Source organism: Mirounga leonina, unplaced genomic scaffold (genome assembly GCF_011800145.1).
Source record: "Mirounga leonina isolate KUSES-001 unplaced genomic scaffold, KU_Mleo_1.0 Mir_53, whole genome shotgun sequence".
Lineage (NCBI taxonomy): Eukaryota > Metazoa > Chordata > Mammalia > Carnivora > Phocidae > Mirounga > Mirounga leonina.
Window position 1 is genome coordinate 42739835 of NW_023270807.1, and position 27266 is coordinate 42767100.

The 27266-nt window shown below is 35.2% G+C and overlaps 1 protein-coding gene across 2 annotated transcripts in view; it reads left to right on the forward strand.

Moving 5' to 3' along the window:
* Positions 1 to 27266, forward strand: part of LOC118001146 (cytochrome b5 reductase 4) — an 85583-nt gene that overhangs the window by 35711 nt on the left and 22606 nt on the right. For both annotated transcript variants that reach the window (XM_034991130.1, XM_034991131.1), the window contains 6 exons: positions 3432 to 3461; positions 6662 to 6722; positions 8425 to 8482; positions 10144 to 10237; positions 12290 to 12322; positions 14316 to 14438. In XM_034991130.1, the coding sequence (XP_034847021.1) occupies positions 3432 to 3461; positions 6662 to 6722; positions 8425 to 8482; positions 10144 to 10237; positions 12290 to 12322; positions 14316 to 14438 (399 nt within the window). The remainder of the gene's footprint in view (positions 1 to 3431; positions 3462 to 6661; positions 6723 to 8424; positions 8483 to 10143; positions 10238 to 12289; positions 12323 to 14315; positions 14439 to 27266) is intronic.

Consider the following 27266-nt stretch of genomic DNA (forward strand, 5'->3'; position numbering starts at 1 on the left):
CTTCATGGTAAATGTAAAACATTCAAATATAAATGCTCAGCATTTGTCTTCCTAGAATGCTTTTCTTCAGGGCCTTGTGACAAATGCCTGCATGTTTTCAAAACATAGCTAAAATATTACCTCCTCAATGGAGTCCTTTCAGTATATGTGCTGCCGAAGCGAGCACTCAATGGAGTCCTTTCAAATTCCTTCCAAGTAGAGAGACCCTTCTCTATGCTTCTATACCTAACCTTCTACATACCTCTTTTAAAGCATTATCATATTGTATGTATTCAAAAGAACGTATCAACATTTCATTTTTAATTCTGTTTATTTAATTTATTTGAATAAATAATGCATTCACATGATTCAAGCATGAGAAGTGCCCTTGTCATACTTGTCTCCCATCTACTTGTTTACCCTCCCCTACACACACAGAGGTAACCATGTTACTACTCTCATTATGAATCTTTCCGAATTTATGGGTAATTTTAGTAATTCAGTAAGCAAACTGAATATATATTTGTATTTTCCTAACTTTTTATCAAAATGGGTTCATATTCTACCAATATCTCTATTAAGATGCTGATCAATAAATATTTATTAAAAGAAGGAGCATACTGGTAAAACAGGATTTTTCTTTCTTTATCCCAGAGGGGTCCTCCCTGGCTCCACTCAACAGAGGTAATCTAGATTGGGGTCACAATTAAAAATTCTCATCCACTCTCTTATCAAAAAAGAGTAGAGTGTAGTCTATAAATTGCAGTGCAGACTCTGATCTCTCCAGAAAGCAGAAATTCTTACCAGAGTAATGCAGTTTAACCAACATTGTGAGAAAACACAAAATCTTTTGGCCATGGAGCACGCTAAAATGATGGGATTAATTATCTAGATGGAATATCAGATTTCTTGTCAGTCTCATCTGACTAACATGATTCAGATGTAAATGTGCTTAATAATACAAAATTGTCTCTTATTTCTATGTCTCAGTTTTTTTAAAAGAGTTGCAAAAGATTAGTAGAGTTTTTAAATGTAATTTAGATTGTTTAAGTAGATTTCTTCCTACTGGTAATTGTTGTATAAAAAAAAAAAAGATTCAGGGAAAAAATTACCTATTTGGTAGGATCCAGAAAGTTCTGACAGGTTCAATCAATTCACATCAGGCAGAAGGTAAGTCATATAAGATAAATACACTTTCCCCTAGAAACAAATTACCTGGGGCAGTTAAAATCAGTGATCCTCTTAGATGAAAACAAATTGTTTTACTTGATAAATGAGATTCCTCAAACTGCCAACTATGTGGTGCACTGAAAATAGATTTAATTTACTTCTGTGAGTTTGTTGTTTGTTCTAAGATAAAACAATCACAACTGCAGTAGGAAAGACAGATGAAACACACTGATGAAAGTAAGTGATCAAGCAGGGACATTGATGATCCCTTGCGAACTGTAATGACTAGATTTTTACTTGGCACTTGATAAACAAAGCTCCATTTCGAGGTATAATTTAAATGATTTTTAGGTCTTTCGTCTTTTGGAAGTATTAACAATAGCAATGGCATAGTAAGAAATATGATGCTGAGTTTCAGAAGATGAAGTCCAATCTTGGCTTTGTTCCTGAAGAGCTATGGGTTTCATTCACGTCCTTGATCTCTGGTTTTCAGTCTTAAATGAGGGGATCAGATCCAAATTATCAGATAATTTGCTGTATGTGGTTAAGATCCCTTTCAGCTATGAAATTATTTCAGTAAAATAAAGAAAATAAAAACAGTAGTCATCTGGCTTCCTAAATCATGATTATTTTATGATAGTTGGGTGAAATGGAGGTAATTATGAGATCTCTGATTGATTGAAAATCAGAACATAAAAAATTTGAAAGCTTTCATTTAAGTAGTTTAGTTTCTTTTTCTGTGAAACAAGTTCACCTTAACAATTGATATCTGTCAGTTTACTATTTGGATATTTTGTTGGCTTGTCATTCTTTCTTTCTTTTTTTTTTAACTCTGTTAACTTGCTGAGGGTTTTATTTTGACCATACGGTGTGGCACTTGTGGTGATCAAAATACAGTGTAGATTGAGTTGGCTGCCATCCTGAAAGAAAATACCTGTTAAATTTTCCTGGGTTGTATATGATCCAGCAATTGCACTACTGGGTATTTACCCCAAAGATACAAAAGTAGGGATCCGAAGGGGTATGTGCACCCCGATGTTTATAGCAGCAATGTCCACAATAGCCAAACTGTGGAAAGAGCCAAGATGTCCATCGACAGATGAATGGATAAAGAAGATGTGGTATATATATACAATGGAATATTACTCAGCCATCAAAAGGAATGAGATCTTGCCATTTGCAACGACGTGGATGGACCTGGAGGATATTATGTTGAGTGAAATAAGTCAAACAGAGAAAGACATGTATCATATGATCTCACTGATATGAGGAATTCTTAATTGCAGGAAACAAACTGAGGTTGCTGGAGTGGGGGGTGGGGTGGGAGGGATGGGGTGACTGGGTGATAGACACTGGGGAGGGTATGTGCTCTGGTAAGTGCTGTGAATTGTGCAAGACTGTTGAATCTCAGATCTGTACCTCTGAAACAAATAATGCAATATATGTTAAGAAAAAAAAAAGAAGAAGAAGAAGAAGGTAGCGGGAGGGGAAGAATGAAGTGGGGGAAATCAGAGGGGTAGACGAACCATGAGAGACGATGGACTCTGAAAAAGAAACAGGGTTCTAGAGGGGAGGGGGGTGGGAGGATGGGTTAGCCTGGTGGTGGGTATTGAGGAGGGCACATTCTGCATGGAGCACTGGGTGTTATGCACAAACAATGAATCATGGAACACTTCATCTAAAATTAATGATGTAATGTATGGGGATTAACATAAGAATAAAAAAAAATTAAAAAAAAAATTTTTCCTGGGTTGTAACACTAATTGTAGTGCATTGCATATGCAAGTGAAAGTCTTATATTTTAATAATTTTGCCATTTAAATTTGGAGTAACAATAATCATTTTAAGTACTGACCTAGATAAGATAATAAAGTGTCTTTCTTTGGGTTGTTAACATGTATGTTTTATTTATAAAGTATAATATAATAAATTCTGGATACTTTCGACTACTTTAGAATATGATAACCTGGACAAAACTTGGGTTTTTATATGCTTTCTAAAGAAATTAACCAAGATATTAGAAAAAAATGTTCAAAGAAGTAGAAAAAACCTCAGTGAAGTGGGAGATAAACACCTGGAGAAAAAATAGGCCTGGTAATTTTCAGAGATGATGCTTCCTTATTTCAAACATAGGCCATCTATTTATTAGCCTTGTTTTTCTCTTCCGACCTTGAAAGAAAGCCCTTCAAAAACAGGGCTGTTATCTTCAAATATAATATTAACTGATACTCTCTTTGATTATAGTATTCTTACCTGGCTTTTTTTTCTAAATCACTGTACAGACTATCGTGAAGAAAAGAAAGTCTTAAATGGTAAGTCATATATGTTTATGGTAAAAAATGGATCATAGTCACATGGGTTAAGTTACCTTCACATACAAAATTGCTTTACAGAATTATTTGGGGTAGTATTTCGATATTTTTTTTATACAAAAGATGTCTTCACTTGCCTTAGAGGATTTGGCAGAACATTTTAGATCCCTTATTCCAGCCATTACTCTTACAGTAAGTAAGTAGTCTCTCCTGTAACATCCCTGAACATGTGTTCATCTGCCCGCAGCTTGAATATTTGTAGTGATGAGGAGTTCTACCCACAGAAGCAAGATTGAGCAAGTCACATCCCTCCGGCATGGAGCTCAACACCAGTGTTTACATATAGATGCTGAGTAGCCTATTAAACTTCTTTACCAGGCTCTGCAGCTCTGGCTTCTTCAGCCATTCAGTTTGACTCAGAATTATAGCTGCCAATGTCCACCGTGCACCTACCCCCCCGCCCCCAACGCCCGCCATCCACAAAAACCAAAATAAGTATGGTGTAGGGGTCAGTATTGACTCTTAGGAAATGCCTGGGGCTACTCCGATTGCACTATTTTATAGGGTTTTTTCTCCATATTTGTAAAAGAAACTTATAGAAATATAGCTACAAGCTAGATTGCCAAATTACCTTTTCTTTTTTAACTTGAGAAAATAGACTATATTGTAGACTTACTTATTGCAGTTTGTGATGTAATACCAGAAGCTTTTTGTCTGATAGTGTAGCACTGCTTTCAATGAAGGGCTGATCTTAGGTTTCATCTGATGATTGACTCTTTTGTGATACTAGGCATACAATCTTCACTTAAAGATTCATTACTGATGGACTGGGCATTTCCATTCCCACCACATATGACTTCCAGAACCTTTACTTTCCTATCGCCGTCCTCTGGATGCACTGTATTTAAGTAATACCTTGGTTCAAGATGGTCTTGAGAATGGAATATTAACATTTCGCAAGTGATCTGGCCAGCACAGTTACCTATTTTGATCTTGGATTCTCTAGGATTGTAATATTTATATTTATTAGCTGTTTCTCATATTTGGCTCATTTGTCTATGTGGTAAGCCTGTGTATTTGCAGATGTGATGTCTGCCTGCAATGTCATTATTCAAACAGCTTTTTAAATCCTGAATGAGTTAAACTGCTATGGTAATCCACTAGACAACTGATCCCTTCAAATTAACATCAGTCATCAAGCAGCACTTATGGGGAGGAGAATGTTCATTTAGTCCACTAACTTTAATTAACTGTTTTACTCAACCCCATATTCACCACAGATTCCTTCAGCTTTTCTAGAAGGATATTATATATAAGATGTTTTGTTTTGCTTGGTAAATGTTGAATTCAAGACACATTCCACAGCCTATGACATTATTCTGTTCTAAAAAGTTATATTTGTATGACACCATATAGTTTTTTAGAAGGTGTGGAAATCAGCTCATTTGCTTTCTCATGAGATTGCAGGGCAGATTTCTTTACTAGTTTGAATTCGAGGAAGCAGAAATGGTGGTTTTTGTAAGATCACAGTGCTGACACCTCAAGTCCAGAATTCTTGGTCCTAATCAGGTCTTAATAAGATCAAAATTGGCTCACAATCTGTGAATCCTGTTGATAGCTTTTTCTTATACAAATTGTTAGATTGTGATGCATTTGTTTTTTATTTATATATCTATAAGTCCTCTAAAAGATAAATGACATTAATCTCTTAGTAAAATATCTTTCCAGTGATTTTCAAATACTTTGATAAGATTATCTTTTCTTATTTTTTGTCATTTTAGACAAAAATACATTTTAATTATTATAGTCCTGTTGTTATACTTTTAGTTTTCTAGTAAAGCATTCTTCTTTAGGGTTCACCACTTGTTAGTTCATAACTTTGGCTTTGTTATGTCACATCTCTGAGACTTCCTTTGTTTATCTGAAAGTTAATTGAGTTACATAGGAAGAGATGGAAACTGAGTACAAGGCTTGAGCTCAGGACTGATGATCAGCCTCATCCCCCAAAATATGGCTGTTTGATATCCTGTGCTTGCATTTAAGTTGGGTTTAAACAGAAGCTTCTTGGCCAGAAAGAATCCTGGAAACCTCTAAACTAGCCTGTCTGAAAGGTGCCTCTCCTCTCTGACTTTATATAATTACTATGACTTCTAATGTGAGAATTCTAAGACTCACCAGAGACTAAACATAAAATTTGTTTTCCTGCAGAGTTTGAGGAATAGAAATGTAATTGATACGGTGATTTTCAAAAGTCTTTTAGCAGCAGTCCTCCTTTTTTCCAAACTGAACCTTACAGGTAACAAACAATGCACTCCTGTTGTGGGAGGGAAATATTTAATGCTTCCAGAATCTCCAGAGCTCTTCCACGTCTCAGAGTTTTCATTTGAAAACCACAGTTTTAGTGGGCTTTTAAAATGCTGTGTTGATGCATGCCCACAAGAATGACTAAGATGGAAAAAGACAACACCATGTGTCATTGAGGTTGTGGAGCATCTGGAACTCAGACGTTTCTGGTAAAAAAGTGTAAATCAGTACAACCACTTTGGAAAAGCATTTACCAGCATCTACTAAAGCTGAACATACACATAGCTTATAAACTTACTTACTAGCTTATAAACTTATAAACTTACTAGAAATGTGGATATACGTTCTTTAAGAATGTACATGTACATATACAAGAATGTTTATAACAGTGCTATTTGTGTCTAATAGCCAAAAACTGGAAACAACCCAAATGTCCATCAACAGGAGAATGTATAAATTCTCGTATATTTATACAATGTAGTAATGCTTAGTAATAAAAAGGAACAAACTACTGTTGCATTCAACAGCAGGGGTAAAATCTCAGAAACCTCCAGGTTTGACTTAACTGCTTACTATCAATCATGCTTATTTGATGTAAGGCCTGTGATGCAGGACAAAAAAAGCCAGACCAAAAGAGAAAATATCTTATGATTACATTTTATAAAGGTCAAATATAGGCAAAAGCTAATGATGCTAGAAGTCAGAATAATGGTGATTAGAAGGGGGCATAGGATGGGTGCTAACTACAAGGGTATGTTTTACTTTATGAAAATTCATTACGTAGTACATCTATGATTTGTGTCCTTTTATGACATTTTAATACCTTTACTAAAAAGCAAAAAAAGATAAATATGCTTTCTAGATGAACTGTAGCTCTTTTGTTTTTCTTTGTGAAGGCATGCTTCCCAAGAGCCAAGTGTCAGATACACTTGCCAAAGAAGGTCCTAGTTCTCCAAGGTATGCATTCTTGTTTTGCTTTTTTAAAGCTAAATCAGTTCTATACCAAAACATACACATTAAAAAAAAATAAACAGCTCTGACTTTGAGTTATTGCCTACTATATTAATCATGCATCTTTGACACAAGAACTGTAGTGTCCCATTTATCAGGCATTGTTGGAGAATGAGCTGTTTTCTGCAAATGTGAATTTTTAGTATAACTGAAGTTTAATCCAATTTAAAAACCATTGTGTTTAAATCTTCATGTTTAAAAAAAACTTTAAACTTAAAAAACTTCAAAAATATTTTTAACTTTAAAAAACTATTCAAAAATTTTATTTTGATTATAAAGTATACATTCTTGGTAGAAAACTTGAAAAATACAGATAAATACAAAAAAGCAGGTGATAAAATCAGTCATAATCTATCAACTCTAGATATATGCTGAATATTTGGTTTATTCTACCCAGTTTGATTTGTATAACACCTATTTCTGTGTTATTCTATTTTGATAATACTGGCATTGCAATGTATTCTGTGAGCAATTTCCTATGTCATTAAATATTCTGCAAAAGCATTTTTTGTCTGCCTTCCATCATATGACCATACCATAATTTATTCAAGTACTATATTCTGTTTTTAAAGTGTACTGCACAGCAACTGTCTTAGTATATTATTTGATCCATATGTATTTTTGTGAATGTTAACATTTCAGATGCCTTCAGGGTTATGATTATTCTTTGTGATTTTTTTCTCTTTCTGCCTTTCTCTCTACCACCAGCCCATAGCAGCAGCATCCTGCTATGTTTGTTAAATCTATTTAAGTATTTCATATACAGTTTTAACTGAAGGGCATGAGGAAACCTCTAGGATTTACCTGTGGGTGTCCTTATGTATGTAATAAGTGCAAAAACAGTATCAGTTTGATGAACACCTATTACAGAACAGAAGTTTTACCTTAAGTTTTCCTGTTGAACCATTAAAAGACCTTGATTAATTAATATCTTGAATAATTTGTGACAGGGAGGAGTGAAGGTAATATGTAGATTTTGTCAGGCTTCTTAAGAAAATATGTTGTGTTACTGCTCTGATAAAAGATTTTAGTAGAATGTAACCTTTCTAAAAAGTATCTTATCCCACTCCCCCTGCTTGTGTTCCCTCTTCGCTGTGTCTCTCTCTGTCAAATAAATAAAATCTTTGAAAAAAAAAAAAGATACTTTTTTTTCCCCCAAAGATTTTATTTATTTATTCATGAGAGATAGAGAGAGAGAGAGAGGCAGAGGCAGAGGGAGAAGCAGGCTCCCCGCGGAGCAGGGAGCCCGATGCGGGACTCGATCCCAGGACCCTGGGATCATGACCTGAGCTGAAGGCAGACGCTTAACCGACTGAGCCACCCAGGCGTCCCCCCCCCAAAAAAAAGTATCTTATCAAGGAGATATTGTTTGTTTTAATCCAAGTTGGAATACATGCGAGTATAGGTATTTTAAATTCAGAAATAATTACCACCTATATAATGGTAGACACCCCCCCGTTATTTAGAAAAAAGTTTACCTAGAGAAATATATTTCTTACTGTAGATTTTAAGCCATATATTTAAAATCATATAATTATGTTGTCGTATATTTTTAAACCATATATATTTTTAAATCATATATTTAATGATTTAATATGTTTAGTACAAGATTGTCAATGTAATTATTCCTTCTTTTAATATTTTACAGCTATGACTGGTTCCAGACAGACTCGTTAGTCACCATTGTCATATATACTAAACAGAAGGTAAACTTTAAAATCAGAAAAAAAGTAAATGCTCAACAAATGTTAGCTATTTTCTAAGCACCCTTATATTAACTTATTTACTCACAGAAACTCCATGCAGTAGCTTAAATAATTTACCCAATGCCACACAGTAAGTGGCAGGTTTAGCATTTTGAACCCAGGCAGGCTGGCTCCAGAGTATATACTCTTAATAACCGTGCTATAGCCTCGTTAAAAAAGCTAGACTAGGAAATATATTATATACTTTGTGTGTGTGTGTTTTAAGCATGGATAACAAAAGTGAGAATCCCAGTTAACTTTATTGTAAGAACTAATTTCCTGCACATAAATTGGGATTTGAGAGACAGTAGAGACTGTATTACTGTGGCTTACTAAGCTTAAACCACTAATGGGATTCAGATGCCCTCTTGAAACTAAAATTAAGGAGACAGTTGATTTACTAAGTACTTATTGAACTCCTACTTTATTTGCAACACTATTTAAGAATTCAGGGATCTAATGATGAGCCACATACGAGATACTTGGCTTTCATGGGACTTACAGTCTGGGAAATCAGATAAATACACAGACAACGTATAACATCTCCAAATAGATCCTTCAGCAACTGGCAAGGTTCCCACACTTGAGGAACCATGTAAATTTAAAGACAAGTTCTGGCAGCTAGGAATTTCTGAGACCGCATGCTGTGATTTCCCCTGACTGTAGCAGCGTGGAATGACCAGGCTCTCTGCCTGATACAGCCCAGAGGGCCAGAGGCACTGCCTGAACCCCTTCCACTCCCTCTTGTTAGTGTCTCCTCCTCATCATGCAGTCCAAAACCAAGAGGGCACAGCCTAGGGAGGTTGGGGTCTACTCCTGTTGGTAATATCAGTGAAGCACGGGGGATGAATGACTGAGGGAAGGGGCAAGATTTCTATGTGGAATAATGTGCTCAGTGTATGGTATAAATGATAGGTGCCGAGGCTATGTAGAAATTAGAGATATCTAAAAATTTGTTAGTGAATTTTTCTTATAAGCTGAAGTCAGAGGTTGTGTAATTTGCCCAGCATCTTGTAATAGTAGAAAGATTAAAATAAGCATACATATCTTGATTGCTGGTCTGATTCTAATTTTTTCCAAATTATTTATTCAACAAATATTTATTGAGCACCTACTAGGTACTAAGGAATATTCTAGATAGTCCCATACATTTAGAGCTTAGAGATGAGTAGGTGAGGTGGATATTAAGCAGAGACAAATGTATAATTAAAATTGTACTATGTGGGGGTGCCTGGGTGGCTCAGTCGTTAAGCGTCTGCCTGCGGCTCGGGTCATGATCCCAGGGTCCTGGGATCGAGTTCCGCATCGGGCTTCTGGCTCAGCGGGAAGCCTGCTTCTCCCTCTCCCACTCCCCCTACTTGTGTTCCCTCTCTCGCTGTCTCTCTTTCTCTCTCTCTGTCAAATAAATAAATAAAATCTTTAAAAAAAAAAAATTGCACTATGTGTTTTGAAGGAGAACTGGGTTGTATGAGAAAAAAAACAGGATTAACTACCTTTACTCATCTTGTGAATTCTATAAAGAAGTGCCATATGAACATCCATGGATCATCTTAAAAGTATAATTGTAGAAATTTGGGGAAAATTTTACTTTTTAATCTTTCTCTTTTTGCTTTCTGTTCAAGGATATTAACTTAGACTCAGTAATAGTTGATCATCAGGATGATTCCTTTAGAGCAGAAACAATTATCAAGGATTATTCATATATTATACATATGGGTAAGTACTTTATATTAATGGAAACAACTCCAGTTTCCTTTAAGGTTGGCAATAACTTGGTCTACAGTCTAGGTAGCTATAATATTTTATCTGATATTGTCAATTGGTTTGTCACTTTTGATCAATTTCTATTCTGTTTTTTCTTTATACTGATGATAGGGCTAGGAAATGGCAGCATGACCTCATTTTTCCCAAGTTTAAGTAATTGGATGCAGTCAAAATCAGTCATAATATGAAATATTTGTTTTCCTGGCTTTGTTAAGTGTCTTTTACTTGACACCTACAAACAAATCTCTGGAGGCCTGTCACATGCTCCTACCAAGCAGCCATCCCGAAGTGCTAGTTCCATGGACCTGGTTTTTGCCGGCTCTGTCATGGGAAGTCAGAGGCTGCAGCATGGACCGTAAGGTTGTGTTGTATTCCTCAGCCGCCTGTTCCTTCATGACGAGAGATCAACTATACAATCACTTCTGTCTGCTTTGAGAAATGAGAGATCAGAAGAAAGAAACCAGGAACTAAAATCTGGAATCAAAAATACCAGATTCTTAATCTGCTTTTCATCCAAATGACACTAGGATTTCACCCTTTTCTTCTCTAATGAAGGTGATGTTACTCTAGTTAGAAGGTAGAAATGAAGCAGTAAAAACAACAACAATAGCAAGAAAATTGTGTTTTAAGCAGGCGTTCTTATATGAAGAACATATCATTTACTTTTGCAAAACAGAGACTGATTCCCCAGACATCAGCTGACTCAGGATTCTGTTCACTGCTTTATTGTATTAATGAAGTATCTTTTGTCTTGAATTTGATCAGAGTTGATAAATGTTTTTTCTTTCCTATTTTCTCCATTTAGTAGATTAATCAAACTAGAACCTTAAACTTTTCTTCTAGAAATAATTTGTCCTATTTTTTCTTAGCATAAGATCTAACGCATAGGGAGGGGTGCCTGGGTGGCTCAATCAGTTAAGTGTCTCACTTTGGCTCAGGTCATGATCTCAAGGTCCTGGGATCAAGCCCTGCATCTGGCTCCCCACTCTTTAGGGGAGTCTGCTTCTCGCTGCCCGCTGCCCTTCCCCCTGCCTGTGCCCTTTCTCTCTCTCATAAATAAAAAAATCTTAAAAGAAAATAAAAGATCTAATGTATATTGCCTCTTAGGGGAGAGTTTTAACCAAACACTCAGATGTCTAGAAAAGTATACGTTACTCATTAGCACTGCATGATTTTTCTTTTAAGTAAAACCTCTGTACCACCATCTATTATATTTCAAATACTTTATGGCTAATTTTGTTCCCACTATACCTAACAATATGTAACACACAATACAAAAGAAACAAAAATTCCATAGTCAAAAAATATGACACTGTTGAATACTGATACTGGATCGGAAAGACTAAAATAATGCAGAATTGTTAAGTTTCAGATAACCATATTAACACAGTGAAGTTTAGAGCTGATGTCTGTAAAAACATTTCTTGCATCTCTCTCCCCCTTCTGGAATGCAGTTTCCATAACGGCAGCAGTTTTTCTCTTTCATTAACTGTTGTATCGATAATGCCTAGAAAGTAACACATAGATACTCAGTAATTTTCTTTCAATAGCTGAATAAATATTCAACCTTAGAGAACAATAAGAAAGAGAAAATGGAGCCAGACCCAAGCCTGGCCTGTACGCACATCTGTACCTGTGCACACAGTAGAACATGCGTGCTGCAGGTGCTGCATCCCTACCTACCCTGTTCCCTTCTTGGCTTGTAAGTTTGTCATTCTGGGACCATGCTTTGGACTAGTGTGGTTACCCACTTGTGGGCAATTGGGGATTTGCTCTTTAGTAGGGAGAGAAATTGAAAAGTTGAAAGCCTGTATGTATTTATATTTAAACAGTTGGACAGTTGGGTTGTGTACAGTTTTTTTCTCCTGGCTATCAGAATATGTTTTACTTAGCTTGAGAGATTTGAAATAGTGCATGTAAGAACTGTTTAGATGATCTTACATGGTGTTCATAGACTGTGTGAATTGAAGTTGGATTTTAACTAGACTTACTTTTCTTTCCTAGGGCTAAGTCATGAAATTCAAGAAGATTTTTCTGGTAAGCTACCAAAAAATAATTATGTGTATATATACACCTACATATATACATACATAGGAAGAGAGAGAGAGAGAAAGAGAAAATCAGCATTTGTCTCATTTTTCATATGTAGATTTTCATATTGCAAAACAAAGATGTGACATTTTCTGTATAAATAAATACATTAATTTTTTATAAATATGTTCTTCTCCCTCTGGTTTCAGGTTTTTTCTCCGTTTTTTTCTTTCTCCTTGTTCCTTTCATCTTTTTATCCTTTCCTTTTTCTCTCCTAATTTTCTTCTAAAATTCTTGTCTTCTTTCCGTTCTTCCTTCCTTCCTTGTCTCTGCCCTCCTCCTGACATGCAATTTGTAGAAATATACTAGAGCAGACAAATTTTTCTTAGGCATATATACATAAATGTGTAATGTTCACAGAGCATATTAAGTTATGAATATTGCTGCATATAAAAGTACAATGTGGATTTCACAAAGCTGTTTAACAACAGAAGATTCATAGAATAGTGGTTTCTTGTTTTTTTGTCTTTTGTTTTTAGCTCTATTGATGTGTAATTGACAAAATTATAATAGATTTAATTGCATGATGATTTGATATATGTATACATTGTAAAAAGATTCCCACAATCAAGTTAACACATCCATCACCTCACATATTTCCTTTTTGCGTGTGAGACCGCTGTCTTAGCAAATTGGAATTATACAATATTATCAACGGAGTTACCATGGTTGTACGTTAGGTCCTCAGACTTATTCATGTCTTAACTGAAAGTTTGTACCCTTTTGTCATCCTCTCCCCATCCCTTACCCCGCCCCCGCCCCCCACCAGCCCGGCAACCACCATTCTACTCTCTTTTTAATGAGTATGTGACTTTTTTTTTCTTTAAAGATACTACATATAAGTGATACCATGCAGTATTATCTTCTCTGTCTGGCTTATTTCATTTAGCATAAAGCCTCCGGGTTCATATGTTCTTGCAAATGGAAGGATTTCTTTCTTTTTTTTTTAGGCTGAATTATATTTCATTATATAGATATAGATATATAGAGATATATACACACATATATGTGTAAATGTGTATATTTAAAAATATATATATGTAATTTCTTGTTTTAAAGTACTGTCAGAATACCTTACACTGGTTCTGTGCTTTCTCTTTCCTATATATGGTAGCAAGCTCTGTAAATTGTATAAATTAAAATCAAGGACCATGTTTCTGTATTGGTTAAGCTTCAAATCAGTGCTCATTGAAATGAATGTATTTGACTATCTTAAGAAGTTATTGTTAAATTGCTGTTGAATTATGTGTTTACCTTGAGGAATGAATAGATTGTTTCTAAAGACAAACTGAAATATACTTTAGATCCTTAAAAGCATATTCAGTTCATAAACTTTAACCAGTATATAAAAGTCTGTATATTGTTATTATACCCATATATTCTGAACTCAGTCAAAAATTAAAAGATACCCTAAAAGGTCTTTAATTATTTAAGATTCATATGTACTTTATAATGATTCATGCGGCTTTTTCTTTGTTTACTCGGTTCAGTATTGATCTACTGAATTTATTCATAAGAACCCCTCAGATCCCAATTAAGAAATGGAAGAGTATAAATTAAATTTGCTTTTATAGGTCCACTCAATGACTAATTTGTATATGTTAGCTCCCTCCTTTTTTTTTTTTTTAAAGCTATGTGTTAAGTACTTGTCATGGCTGTATTTGAGCTTGTATGAAAACTAGCAATACATGTTAGTTTGGCCCTTGATAAATTAGTTTGAAAAACATTAATTTGATTCATAAAATAAAATAAGCTGGATTTAATATCATTTAAGGCATAAACAATTTTGACGAATATGTATAGAGTCTTTTCTTACTAATAATGATCCTTGTTATTCGTATCAGATCAGGACATTTGTATTGTTTGAGAAAGACTGATTTTAAAGTAATGTGTTATGTTTAGTTTCAATGAATACAAATGGAATTTATCTTCTTTTTAGTGCAGGTTGTTGAGAATGTGGGAAAAATAGAGATTGTCCTAAAGAAAAAAGAGAATACTTCTTGGAAACGTCTTGGGCACCCCCTAGAGAATCATAATTTACTTATTCCAAAGAAAGATACAGGTATGCTGCGCTATTATTTTGTGTCCTGTGTTCATAAAATTGTTGTGTCAGTGGTGCAATTGTACGAGAGTTTGGAAGGCTATTTTGGGAGGGGCCAAAGGGCCCTTGTATCTCCCTGTAAGAAGTTGTAAAAGGACATTGTATCTGTTTTCCTCCTTTTATCAAATTGAGATATGATTGACATATAATATACTAGTTTCTGGTATATAACAATGATTTGATATTTATAGACTTTGTGAAATGATCATCACAGTAAGTCTAGTTAACATCCATCACTGTACAGTCACAAAAACTTTTTTTTCTTGTGATGAGCTCTTTTAAAATCTGCTTTCTTAGCAACTTTCAAATATTCATTACTGTATTATTAACTGTAATCACCATGCAGTATGTTATGTCCCCATGATTTATTTATTTTATAGCTGGAAGTTTGTACCTTTTAACCCTCTTCACATATTTTGCCCACCCCACCACCTCCACCTCTGCCAACCACCAGTCTGTTTTCTGTATCTATGAGCTTGGGTTTGTTTATTTGTTTTGTTTCGTTTTTTTAGATTCCATATGTAAGTGAGATCGTACAGTATTCGTCTCTCTGTGTCTGACTTGTTTCACTTAGCGTAATATCCTCAAGAGCCATCCGTGTTGTTGCAAGTGGCAGGCCTTTATTCTTTTTTAAAATAGCTATATCTGTATATACATACATACCATATCTTCTTTATCCATTCATTTATCAGTGGACACTTAAGTTGCTTCCATATCTTGGCTACTGTACATAATGCTGTGATGAACATGGAGGTACACATATATTTCCAAATTAGTGTCTTCATTTTCTTCAGATAAATACCCAGAAGTGGCATACTGGATCATATGGTACTTCTATTTTTAATTTTCTGAGAAACCTCCATGCTGTTTCCCATAGTGGCTGCACCAATTTACATTCCCTCCAGCAGTGCATAACGATACCCTTTTCTCCGCATCTTTGCCAACACTTGTGATTTCTTGTCCTTTTGATAATAGCCATTCTCACAGGTGTGAGGTGATATAGCTCATTGTGGTTTTAATTTACATTTCCCTGGTGGTTAGCGATGGTGAGCACCTTTTCATGTACTTATTGGCCATCTGTATGTCCTCTTTGGAAAAATGTCTCTTTGGGTCCTTTGAATTTTGTTTTTAGATTTTTAATCTATTTTTTAATTGATTGTGTTTTTGCTATTGAGTTGTATGAGTTTTTTTTATATATTTTGGATATTAACCTTTTATCAGATATAAGATTTGCAAATATTTTCTCCCATTCAGGTTTCCTTTTCATTTTTTTTTTTAAAGATTTTATTTATTTATTTGAGAGAGAGAATGAGATAGAGAGCATGAGAGGGAGGAGGGTCAGAGGGAGAAGCCGACTCCCCGCCGAGCAGGGAGCCCGATGCGGGACTCGATCGAGGGACTCCAGGATCATGACCTGAGCCGAAGGCAGTCGCCCAACCAACTGAGCCACCCAGGCGCCCTCCTTTTCATTTTGTTGATGGTTTTCTTTTTTCTTTTTTAATTTTTTATTTAAATTCAATTTAGTTAACATATACTGTATTATTAGTTTCAGGGGTAGCATTTAGTGATTCATCAGTTGCATATATCATCCAGTGCTCATTACATCAAGTGCCCTCCTTAATATCCATCACCCAATTATCCCATTTCCCCCACCCACCTCCCCTCCAGCAATCCTCAGTTTGTTTCCTATAGTTAAGAGTCTCTTATGGTTTGCCTCCCTCTCTATTTTCATCTTATTTTATTTTCCTTCTCTTCCCCTATGTTCATCTGTTTTGTTTCTTAAATTCCACATATGAGTGAAATCATATGGTATTTGTCTTTCTCAGACTGACTTATATTGCTTAGCATAATGTCCTGTTGTTCCATCCGTGTCATTGCAAATGACTAGCTTTCATTCTTTTTGATGGCTGAGTAATATTCCATTACACACACACACACACACACATCTTCTTTATCCGTTCATCTATTGATGAATATCTGGGCTCTTTCCATTTTTGGCTATTGTAAATATTGCTGCTATAAACGATAGGGTGCGTGTGCCCCTTTGAAACTCTATGTTTGTATCCTTTGGATAAATACCCAGTAGTGCAATTGCTGGGTCAAAGGGCAGCTCTATTTTTAACTTCTTGAGGATCCTCCGTACCGTTTTCCAGAGTGGCTGTATCAGTTCACATTCCCACCAATGTAAGAGGGTTCCCCTTTCTCCACATCCTCGGCAACATCTGAGTTGTTAATTTTAACCATTCTGACCAGTGTGAGGTGGTATCTCATTGTGGTTTTGATTTGTATTTCCCTGATACCGAGTGATGCTGAGCATTTTTTCATGTGTCTGTTGGCCATTGTATTTCTTCTTTGGAGAAATGTCTGTTCATGTCTTCTGCCTATTTCTTGACTGGATTATTTGTTTTTTTGGTGTTGAGTTTGTTGCAAATATTGTTGATGGTTTTCTTTTCCGTGTAGAAGCTTTTTAGTTTGATGTAGTGTCCCACTTTATTTTTGCTTTTGTTGCCTTTGATTTTGATGTCAGGTCCAAAAAATCATTGCTAGGATCAACGTCAAGGAGCTTACTTACCATCTGTTTTCTTCTAGGAGTGGGTGGTTTCAGGTCTTACATTCATGTCTTTAATCTACTTTAATTTTTGTGTATGGTATAAGATAATAAGCTATTTTCATTATTTTGCCTGTTGTGTCCTATTTTCCTAGCACCATTTATTTGAAGGGACTGTCCTTTCCCCATTGTATATATTCTTGCGTCTTTTGTCATAAATTATATAATCAGTTGACATGTATATATATATATATATCAATATGGGTTTATTTCTGGGTTCTCTGTTCTGTTCTATTGATCTTTATGTCTGTTTTTATGGCTACTATACTGTTTTGCTTACTATAGCTTTGTGGTATAGTTTGAAAACTGGGAGTATGGTACCTCCAGCTTTGTTCATTATCAGGATTGCTTTGGCTATTTGAGGGTTTTCTGATTCCATACAAATTTTAGGATTAATTATTTTAGTTCTGTGAAACATGCTATTGGTATTTTGATAGTGATTACACTGAATCTGTAGATTCCTTTGGGTAGTATGGACATTTTTTTAAAACAATATTCATGGATTCCTACCATTCATTAGCACAGTATTTTTTTCCATTTATTTGTCATCTTCAGTTTCTTCCATCTATATCTTATAGTTTTCAGAGTACAGGTTTTTCACCTCCTTGGTTAAATTTATTCCTAGGTATTGGGGCGCCTGGGTGGCTCAGTCGTTAAGCGTCTGCCTTCGGCTCAGGTCATGATCCCAGGGTCCTGGGATCGAGTCCCACATCGGGCTCCCTGCTCGGCAGGAAGCCTGCTTCTCCCTCTCCCACTCCCCCTGCTTGTGTTCCTGCTCTTGCTATGTCTCTCTCTGTCAAATAAATAAATAAAAAATCTTAAAAAAAAAAAATTTATTCCTAGGTATTTTATTCTTTTTGATACAATTGTAAATGAGATTGTTTTCTTAATTTCTCTTTCTGATAGTTCATTATTAGTGTATAGAAATGCAACAGATTTTTTTGTGTATTGATTTCATATACTGCAACTTCATTTATCATTTCTAACAGCTTTTTGGTGGAGTCTTTAGGGTTTTTTTCTATATAATATTATATCATCTGCAAATAGTGACAGTTTTACTTCTTCCTTTCTAATTTGATGCTTTTTATTTCTTTTTCTTTCCTAATTACTGTGACTGGGACTTCCAGTATTATATTGAATAAAAGTGGTGAGAGGGGCATCCTTGTCTTGTTCCTGATCAGCTTTCTACCATTGAGGATGATGTTAGCTGTGGCCTTGCTATTCACAACCTTTATTACATTGAGGTGTGTTCCTCACTACCCACTTTGTTAAAAGTTTCTGTCATAAATGGGTGTTGAATTTTGTCAAATGCTTTTTCTGCATCTATTGAGATGATCATATGATTTCTATCTTCCATTTATTAATGTAGTATATCACATTCATTGATGTGTGGGTGTTGAACCATTCCTGTGTCCTTAGGATAATCCTTCTTGATCATGGTGTATGATCCTTTTAATGTATTGTTGAGTCCAGTTTGTTGATATTTTGTTGAGGATTTTTACATTTATGTTCATCAAGGTATTGGCCAGTAACTTTACTTTGAATGTTTGGTAGAATTCACTAGTGAAGACATCTGGTCTTGGACTTTTGTTTGTTGGGAGGTTTTTACTCACTGATTCAATCCTTTCTAATAATTGGTCATTGAGATTTTCTATTTTTTCATGGTTGGTCTTGAAAGATTGTATGTTTCCAGGAATTTATCTGCTTCCTCTAGGTTGTTCAATTTGTTGATATATAATTGTTCATAGAATTCTTTTATGATCCTTTATATTTCTGTGGTACCAGTTGTAACATCTTCTCTTTTGTTTCTGATTTTATTTATTTGAGCCCTATTTTTTTTCTTGGTGGGTCTAGCTAAAGGTTAGTCAATTCTATTTATCTAATCAGGGTACCAACTCTTAGTTTCATTCATCTCTTTTATTGTCTTATTAGTCTCTGTTTCATTTATTTCCACTCTGATCCTTAATATTTTCTTCCCTCTATTAACTTAGTGCTTCATTTGTTCTTTTTCTCATTCTTTGAGATGTGAAGCTAGGTTGTTTATTTGAGATTTTTTTGTTTATTGAGGTAGGTATTTAGCACTATGAACTTCCTCTTAGGAACTGCTTTTGCTGTGTCCCATAAATTTTGATATGTTGTATTTCCTTTTCATTTGTCTCAAAGTTTTTTTGATTTCTCCTTTGATTTCTTTGTTGATCCATTGGTTGTTCAAGTGCACTATTTAATCTCCACACATTTGTGAATTTTTCAGTTTTCTTGTGATTGATTTCTAGTTTCATACCATTATAGTGGGAAAAGATGTTTGATATGATTTTAATCTTCTTAAATGTATTAAACTTGTTTTGTGATCTAACATATGATCTATCCTGGAGAATGTTCCTTGTGCACTTGAGAAGAATGTGTTACTGTTACTTACTTTTGGGTAGAATGTTCTGTGTTTATCTATTAAGTCAGTCTGGTCTATTGTGTCATTTAAGGCCAGTGTTTCCTTATTGATTTCCTTCCTGGTATAAGTGGGATATTAAAGTCCCTTACTATTACTATATTGTCAGTTTCTCCCATTAGGTCTATTATTATTTGGTTGATATATTTGGGTACTCTAGCCTTTGTTGGGTACATAAGTATTTACAAATGTTATATCCTCTTGTTGGATTGATCCCTTTATCATTATGTTATAAAGCCTTCTTTGTCTCTGATTACAGTCCTTGTTTAAAGTCTATTTTGTGTGATATAATATAGCTAACTCAGCTTTCTTTGGGTTTCCATTCTCACGGAATATCTTTTTTCATCCCTTTGCTTTCCATTTGTGTGTCTCCTCACAAAGTGAGGAGTCTCTTGTAAGCTGTATATAGATGGGTCCTGTTTTTTAATTCATTCAGCTACTCTCTGTCTTTTGACTGGAGGATTTAGTTCATTTACATTTAAAGTGATTATTGATAGAAATGTGCTTTTTGCCATCTTGTTAATTGTTTTCTGGCTGTTTTGTAGTTCTCTGTTCCTTTCTTCTTTTGCTCTCTCCCTTTGAGATTTGATGACTTTCTTTAGTGTTACTCTTCGGATTCCTTTTTTGTTACCTTTCATGTACCTACTGTAGGTTTTTGCTTTATGATTACCATGAGGCTTACATATAAAAATCTATATTTGTAATGGTCTATTTTAAGTTGATAGCAACTTAAGTTTGAATGCATTCTACAGCTCTACATTTTTACTCTTTCCCTACACCCACGTTTTATGTTTTTGATGTCACATTTAATAAGAACCTTTCTCTTGTGTAAACTTGAAATAATTATTGTAGTTATAATTATTTTTATCACTTTTGTCATTAACCTTCATACTAGCTTTATAAATGATTAATCCACTACCTTTACCATATATTTACCTTTACCAATGAAATTTATACTTTCTGTTATTTTCTTGTTACTAATTAGTGCTCTTTCTTTTCAGTTTAATGAAGTACCTCTAACATTTCTTGTAAGACTGGTTTAGGGTGATGAACTTCTTTAGCTTTTACTTGTTTGGAAAACTCTTTTGTTTTTAATAGAGATTAAATTTCAGCCTCCACTATCTAATATTTAGACATTACAAAGTTATTAGATAGTGATATCTGAATGGGGAAGCCCACTTGTGCTTAGTCTGTTATTCAACCATTTACTCTTTCAGGTTCCTTTTTATAAAAGGTGCACAACCAAGTTTATTTTTTTAAATTTTATTTTATTATGTTATGTTAGTCACCATACAATACATCATTAGTGTTCCATGATTCATTGTTTTTGTATAACACCCAGTGCTCCATGCAGTACGTGCCCTTCTTAATACCCATCACCAGTCTAACCCATCCCCTCACCCCTTCCCCTCTAAAACACCTCAGTTTGTTTCTCAGAGTCCATAGTCTTTCATGGTTTATCTCCCTCTCTGAATTCCCCCGACCAAGTTTAAATTTATACCTTGTATGCACATCTAATTTTTTATATTAAAGGAGACGTGTGTATTTTTTTCTGCTTATCTAAACCATTGTCTCAGTTTATTTCTAAAGGATGTAATCCATTTCCTTCTTCATTTCATTTCTTCATTCATTTCCCTTTTTCCTTTATTTTTTTAGGTTTTTAATGTTAGTGTAACATTTATAGAAAGGGATGAATATTATAAGTGTTCTACCCAATGAATTTTCACATAGTAAATGTACACTATCTTTTTGGAAATTGGCAGGACTTGCTCTTTGAAATTTCACATTTGATATGCCTTAATTTGGGTCTGTTTTCATTTTTCATGTTGGCTCTTTCTCCTTTGTGCTGTCTTTTCATTATGGAAACTTATGACCTTCAGTTCTGAGAAATACTGATTTTCCTTCTCTTCATAGTCTGTTTTTGCTGTCTAGAAGTATTCTTATTTTAAACCTTTTAAACTTCTAAATAGTTCATTTTTTCTCTCTTATTTTCAATTTTGCCCTTTTCTATTTTTGAGTGATTTCTTTAGCTGTGTCTTTCAGCTCTTCTACTGAGTTACTCATTTCTACTCTCATATTTTTAACTCCTAAGAACTCTTGATTTCTGTTCCTTTGTTTTATCATCCTATTCTTTTTTTTTTTTTTTTTTTCTTAAAAGAGGGAGAGAGGGGCAGGCAGGGGCAGAGGGAGAGAAAGAATCTTAAGTAGGCGCCATGCCCAGCATGAAGCCTCACACAGGTCTCCATCTCACAACCCTGAGATCATGACCTGAGGTGAAATCAAGAGTTGGATGCTTAACCAACTGAACCACCCAGGTGCCCCTAGCATCCTATTCTTAATAGCCTCTCTTATCTTTTAATTACTGATAGAGCTTTTGTGTTTCCCTCTCCCTGTGTAACCTGTGTCCCCAGAGTTTGTTTGTTTGTTTTAGTCTATCTTTCATGTTAGATGCTTTCTTTGAAGGTCTGCTCATCCTTGACTATCTGCTCATATTTCTGGGGGTAGAACTCTAAAAACTGCTCAGAAATGTGCATGTGGGTGTGACTTATTGACAGTAATGTTAACTATATGGGTGGATTGTTTCCTTGTTCCCGAGTTCAATGCCAGTATTTTGTCAGAGTCTCGAGGGTGGACAGTCTCCTACTTTGCACCCAGAATTTCAGAAGTCCAATACAGCATACTGTATTAGTTGCTAAGGCTGCCATAACAAAGTACCAGACTGGGTGGCCTGATAACAGAAATTTATTTTCTCAATCTAGAGGCCAGAAGTCCAAGATCAAGGTGTTGGCAAAGATAGTTCCTTCTGATGCTTCTGTCCTTGGCTCGTAGGTGGCCATCTTCACATTATCTTCCCTCTGTGTGTCTGTGCCCCTGATTGCCTCTTTTTACAAAGATATCAATCATATTGGATTAGGGATCACTCCCACTAATGACCTTATTTTCACCTTTTAAAAGAACCTGTCTCCAAGTAGTCAGATTGTGAGGTACTGGCGGTTACAGGGCTTCAACATAGGAAAATTGAGGGGAACACAGTTCAGCCTATAACATATACCCAATCCAGAGACCCTTTGTTTTACCCACTCTAGAGAGTACACTTCTAATGTTTTCCCGGAATAGGAGAGGGTCAGTTATGTGGCTATGCTAAGTAGGGGAAGACTTCAGAAGAGGTGAGGGGTGGGAGCATCTAGATTTCTTAAATGAACTTTCACCCAGAAAGTGGTTGTTCAGCTACACCTTCACTCTGATTCCAGATACAACTCGTCCTGCCAATTTCTGAGCCTTCAGGGATTTTTTGTTACAACTGAGTCAAATCTTGGTTTTCTTTACTTCTAATTTAAGATCAGCATTATTGAGTATGCTGAGTCAGTTGCCAGTCATTTCTTTGCCTTGTCAGCTCCTAAAGTTTTTGTTGCTTTTTCTTATTTCTATTCTTTCGGTGCTTGCAGGCTTATGCCTTAAAAAACAACCAAACACACACACACACACACACCCCTTTGCTATTATTTTAGGGGAGTTAGAAGGAGTTAACTGCATGTATTCACTTTAGCATCTTTAAATATTTAAAATTATTATAAATATTTTAAAAATTACAAAGTTATATTTGTGGATAATATTTAATTTCAGAAAAGTTATCAGGTAGCATTATTTTGGGTAGACATTGTGAGTAGAAAGCTGTTTTAGGCACTGTGTTAATTACTTTCCCAAATGAAAGAACATACACTGACATGAGATTGAAGAATACTTTTTTATAAAGCGACAGACTAACAAGAGCAAGTTCTGTAGTACAGACTGAGCATATTCCAAGGTAACCCCAAGCAAACAGATGTGGATGAGTTTTATTGTGAGTGATTCCCTGAAAGAGGTGAATTTCAAGCAATGTTGTGAAAATAACTTTCAAACAAATAACAAGAAACTATGAAGGGTTTTCCAGGAAGAGCTTCAAATTGTTACTAGGTACTTATTGTGCCAGCATTTTGCAGGTTGTAGAGAAAGAAAAATGTAAGCCACAAGTGGGGAAAGGCCCAAATAGAATTCTTTTATGGGAGCAGAGGTCTGAATTTTGCGGTATTAGGAAGGGAGAGAGAACATAGAGGAATAATAGTGTGATCCAGCAGATCAGAAGAAAACAGATAAAAGACAGTAAGAATGAAAAGAGATATTATTAAAGTGAAATCTCTTGCCCTGATATTGTCTATCTAGTGATTGAAAATCATAGCAAACCAGATAAAAGCCAAGTCCAAGAAATAAATGATACTAAGAATAAAGGGTGACTTCCATTTGGAAATTGTTAAAATGAGCATCACTCAGGTTTTCTCAGTAATTTCCCAAGGCTTTCCCTGAACTCTTTTGTCTCTGCCATAAATTTCTGCTTGAGTCATGAACCACCACAGTTAGTTTTAGCTTTCTTGTCTGAAATTGAAGCAATGCAGGTATTTTTCATTGAATTGGGTTTTCCACTTTGGAAAATGACTCAGAGTTTAGGGGATGTGTTTACTTATGTGACTGAATTAGCAAAGATAATTTCTTCTTTGTTCTTTCTACTCCTTAAATCATGACAGAAATTGTCAATTAGTCACTAACAAAGCTGAATACTTATATCATCAAATTATTACAATTAAGTTGCTGTCAGTAATGTCAAATGTTTACAGTCCATCACATGGTCCTGGGTTTTCAGTATGTTAAAATTATTGACTCTTACAATACTAGCATGCTGATTTACTCTTATTAAAATTTCTTAGCTAAATGAAGTTTGTTTGAAAATAAGCATGTAAATCTAAAACTTTTAATGTGATACCTTCTCATGGCAAATCTAGAATTTACTTACAGAAAAGATTAAAATAAAGCAAAGAACATAATTAGAGAAGAGAAACTACTTCATTTTAACCTTTAATCCAAATGTAATAGTATCAGTGGAACTAGACTACCATTTTTAAGTTGGATGCTTCCCATTTTCTCCCCCAGAGGTGATGATTATGAGTGAATAGTGTGTATGTGTGTGTGTGTGATGGCTGAGGACCTTGTTTGTCTATTAAGGGTCAGCAACTGATAGGTAATTGGGTTACTCTTTCTGTAGCCAACCTAAAATTTTATTTTAATTGCAGTTGCCTTTACTGTGGGGCCTTTGATCATGAGACAGAGTTAGTTTTATAGATTTGCCAACAAACACCTTAGTAAATGAACATCAGGATACAAAATTGTAAAGAAGAGTTTAAAAAATTTTGTCACAATTTTGATGTCAGCAGCCACTTATAAACCTTTATCCTAAATATATGTATTGAATCTGTAACTTTACTCTTTTTAATCTAAGTTGAACTATGTGAAATTGTTGATATTTTACTATTTTTAACCTAGGAAGCTGACAGTTTTGCACGGTTTGACCTATACTTTCATAATGGCTTCTTAAATGCAGATACCACACACACACACACACACACACACACACTCACACACACACTCACACATGCCCCTGAGGTGTACTGTCTGTACTTGTAAATGTGCTTGTGGACACACTCTAAGCAATCCTTTAATTGAGCCTTTCTGTAGGGCCCATGATTCTGCAGGCAAGCTGCTTGCTCACCATGGACTAGACCATCTTGCAGGTGTAAGAAGAGCCAGCCCACACCTCTCCCCAATCTTTGCCTATCCATCCATGTTTCTTTGCTGCCTAAAATAAGCATTCAAAATTACTAGAAATGAAGAAGTACTGCAAGTAGCAAAGAAAAACTTCCCTGTGCTTTGTTCTCTTCAGTTCTCTCCTCTGCCCAGCACACGTGAAGTTGTTGCATACTCAGTAACCATACAATGCTTTGGCATTCTTGCTGTCTTTTTTCGTCTCTGTTAGAATGGCCCAAATATGAAATCTGAAGAAACACAGAGTAGATGGGGCAGACTCTAACTGAGAAAGAAATTATTTACTGAATTAAAAGATAAAATGGAAGAAGTTTAAAACCTTAGAATTCAGGTGATTCAGGCACTTGAATATACAGTGTTGGCTGCATTATTAGTTACAGAACAAGAGAGGAAAGGTGATAGGTATAGAGGTGTTCAAATTTAGTGACAGTCTTGCTAAATGGTGTGTTGGTCTAAGACTCCATTGAATCTAGTCTTGGAGAAAGAGCTGCCTTTCTCCTATGTTTAACTCCACAAAATCCTCACCTTGGAAGATTCAGTTCCCATCAGTCTGAGGTAGTAAAACATCTTTATAACTTTAGGAATATTTTTAACAATAGCTAAAACAAAAAGGAATCTGTGCTTTACTGTTGATTTGATAATACTAATTTAACAATTATGTATGAGAATTCTCAGTCTTTGAGCATTCTCTTTCATTGTGTTTTATTCTAATATATGAATAGACATGTATCCACAGTTATTTATCATCCTTAGTGTTTGAAGACAAGTTGTGGATGTATTCTTTTTTTTTTTTTTTTTAAGAAAGAGAATCTTGAGCAGACTTCACACCCAGCATAGAGCCCAATGTGGGGCTTGATCTCACGACCCTGAGATCATGATCTGAGCCAAAATCAAGAGTCAGATGCTTAACTGACTGAACCACCCAGGCAGCCTGTGTGTTCTTATTCATATATACAGAGTGGTTTGAGTGAGGATATTTAAACTACTAGAGATTAAGTGGAAGCTTTATCAAAATTAGTGAAAAGCCTCAATAATTTTTTAAAAACAACAAAATAAGTGGTTATGTAATTCTTTTAAGAGTAATATTCCAACTTTGTTGTATCATCAGTATAGGAAGATATTCTAATAACTTCATAAGTTTGAATTATTTTATCAGTAGTCAAAATGTTAAACATTTGTACAGTGCTTGAAAATAGTTTATACTCAAGTGTTCTGGATATCATCCCTGCAGTCAGGTTCATTGCTCATCAAGATCACTGTCTTGGTAGAAATAGCTAGCAAGGCCAAATCATCCTGGCCCCTGCTATATGAACTATGACAGATTCTGAGTGGAATGTCTATTGTATTGAATGGCTGTAGGTTGTGTTTTTTTCTGTGTGGATATATCTAGGTATGTACATAAATATGTTTTTAACTATTATAGATGTTAGTATGTTTGGGGTTGTTTCTTTTCCATGGACTGCATTTTTAAGTGTGTGGTCCCACTAATTGGTTGCCCTACATTGGTTCAGGAAGATCTTGGAGGAATAAATGAGTAAAGGTAGATTGCAAATTAGGAGGTAAGTAAATGACATTTAGGTGATCAAAAGTAGTAATGAGTGCTAAGAAAAAGTGTGGTTGATGAGAATAGTAGAGAATGAGAATATTCAAGAAGAGATACACCTGGGATGAATCTTGACTTGCTGAACTGATTCCTTAATCTGTACATTAAATAGTTAGTAGGAAGTTGTAAAGGATGGAGGGATAATCTATAAGTATTTGTGTTTGAACTGACATGGTTAGAACAGGGAGGAAGACACCAAACCATAAGCTAGTCTAGAACAGTGGCTTCTCACTTTTTGAACAAAGCCGATGAACTGGAACAAGAAACTCTAATCCCATCTTGCCTCTTCCCACATCTTCTCGAGCTGCTCTGTGACCTTGCACAAGCTATTTAACTTCTCTAAGCCTCTGTTTCCAGTAGGGAAAGTAAGAATGGATAGGTGCTTTAAAAGTGTACTAAGTTCAAGTAGGAGTTGAAGACCAGATGGAAGGCAGTGTGGACTCGTAACCAGGGTTCTCTTTGTGTTCTCTCTCCCACTGAAGGCTTAGTCTAGACTTGAGCCTT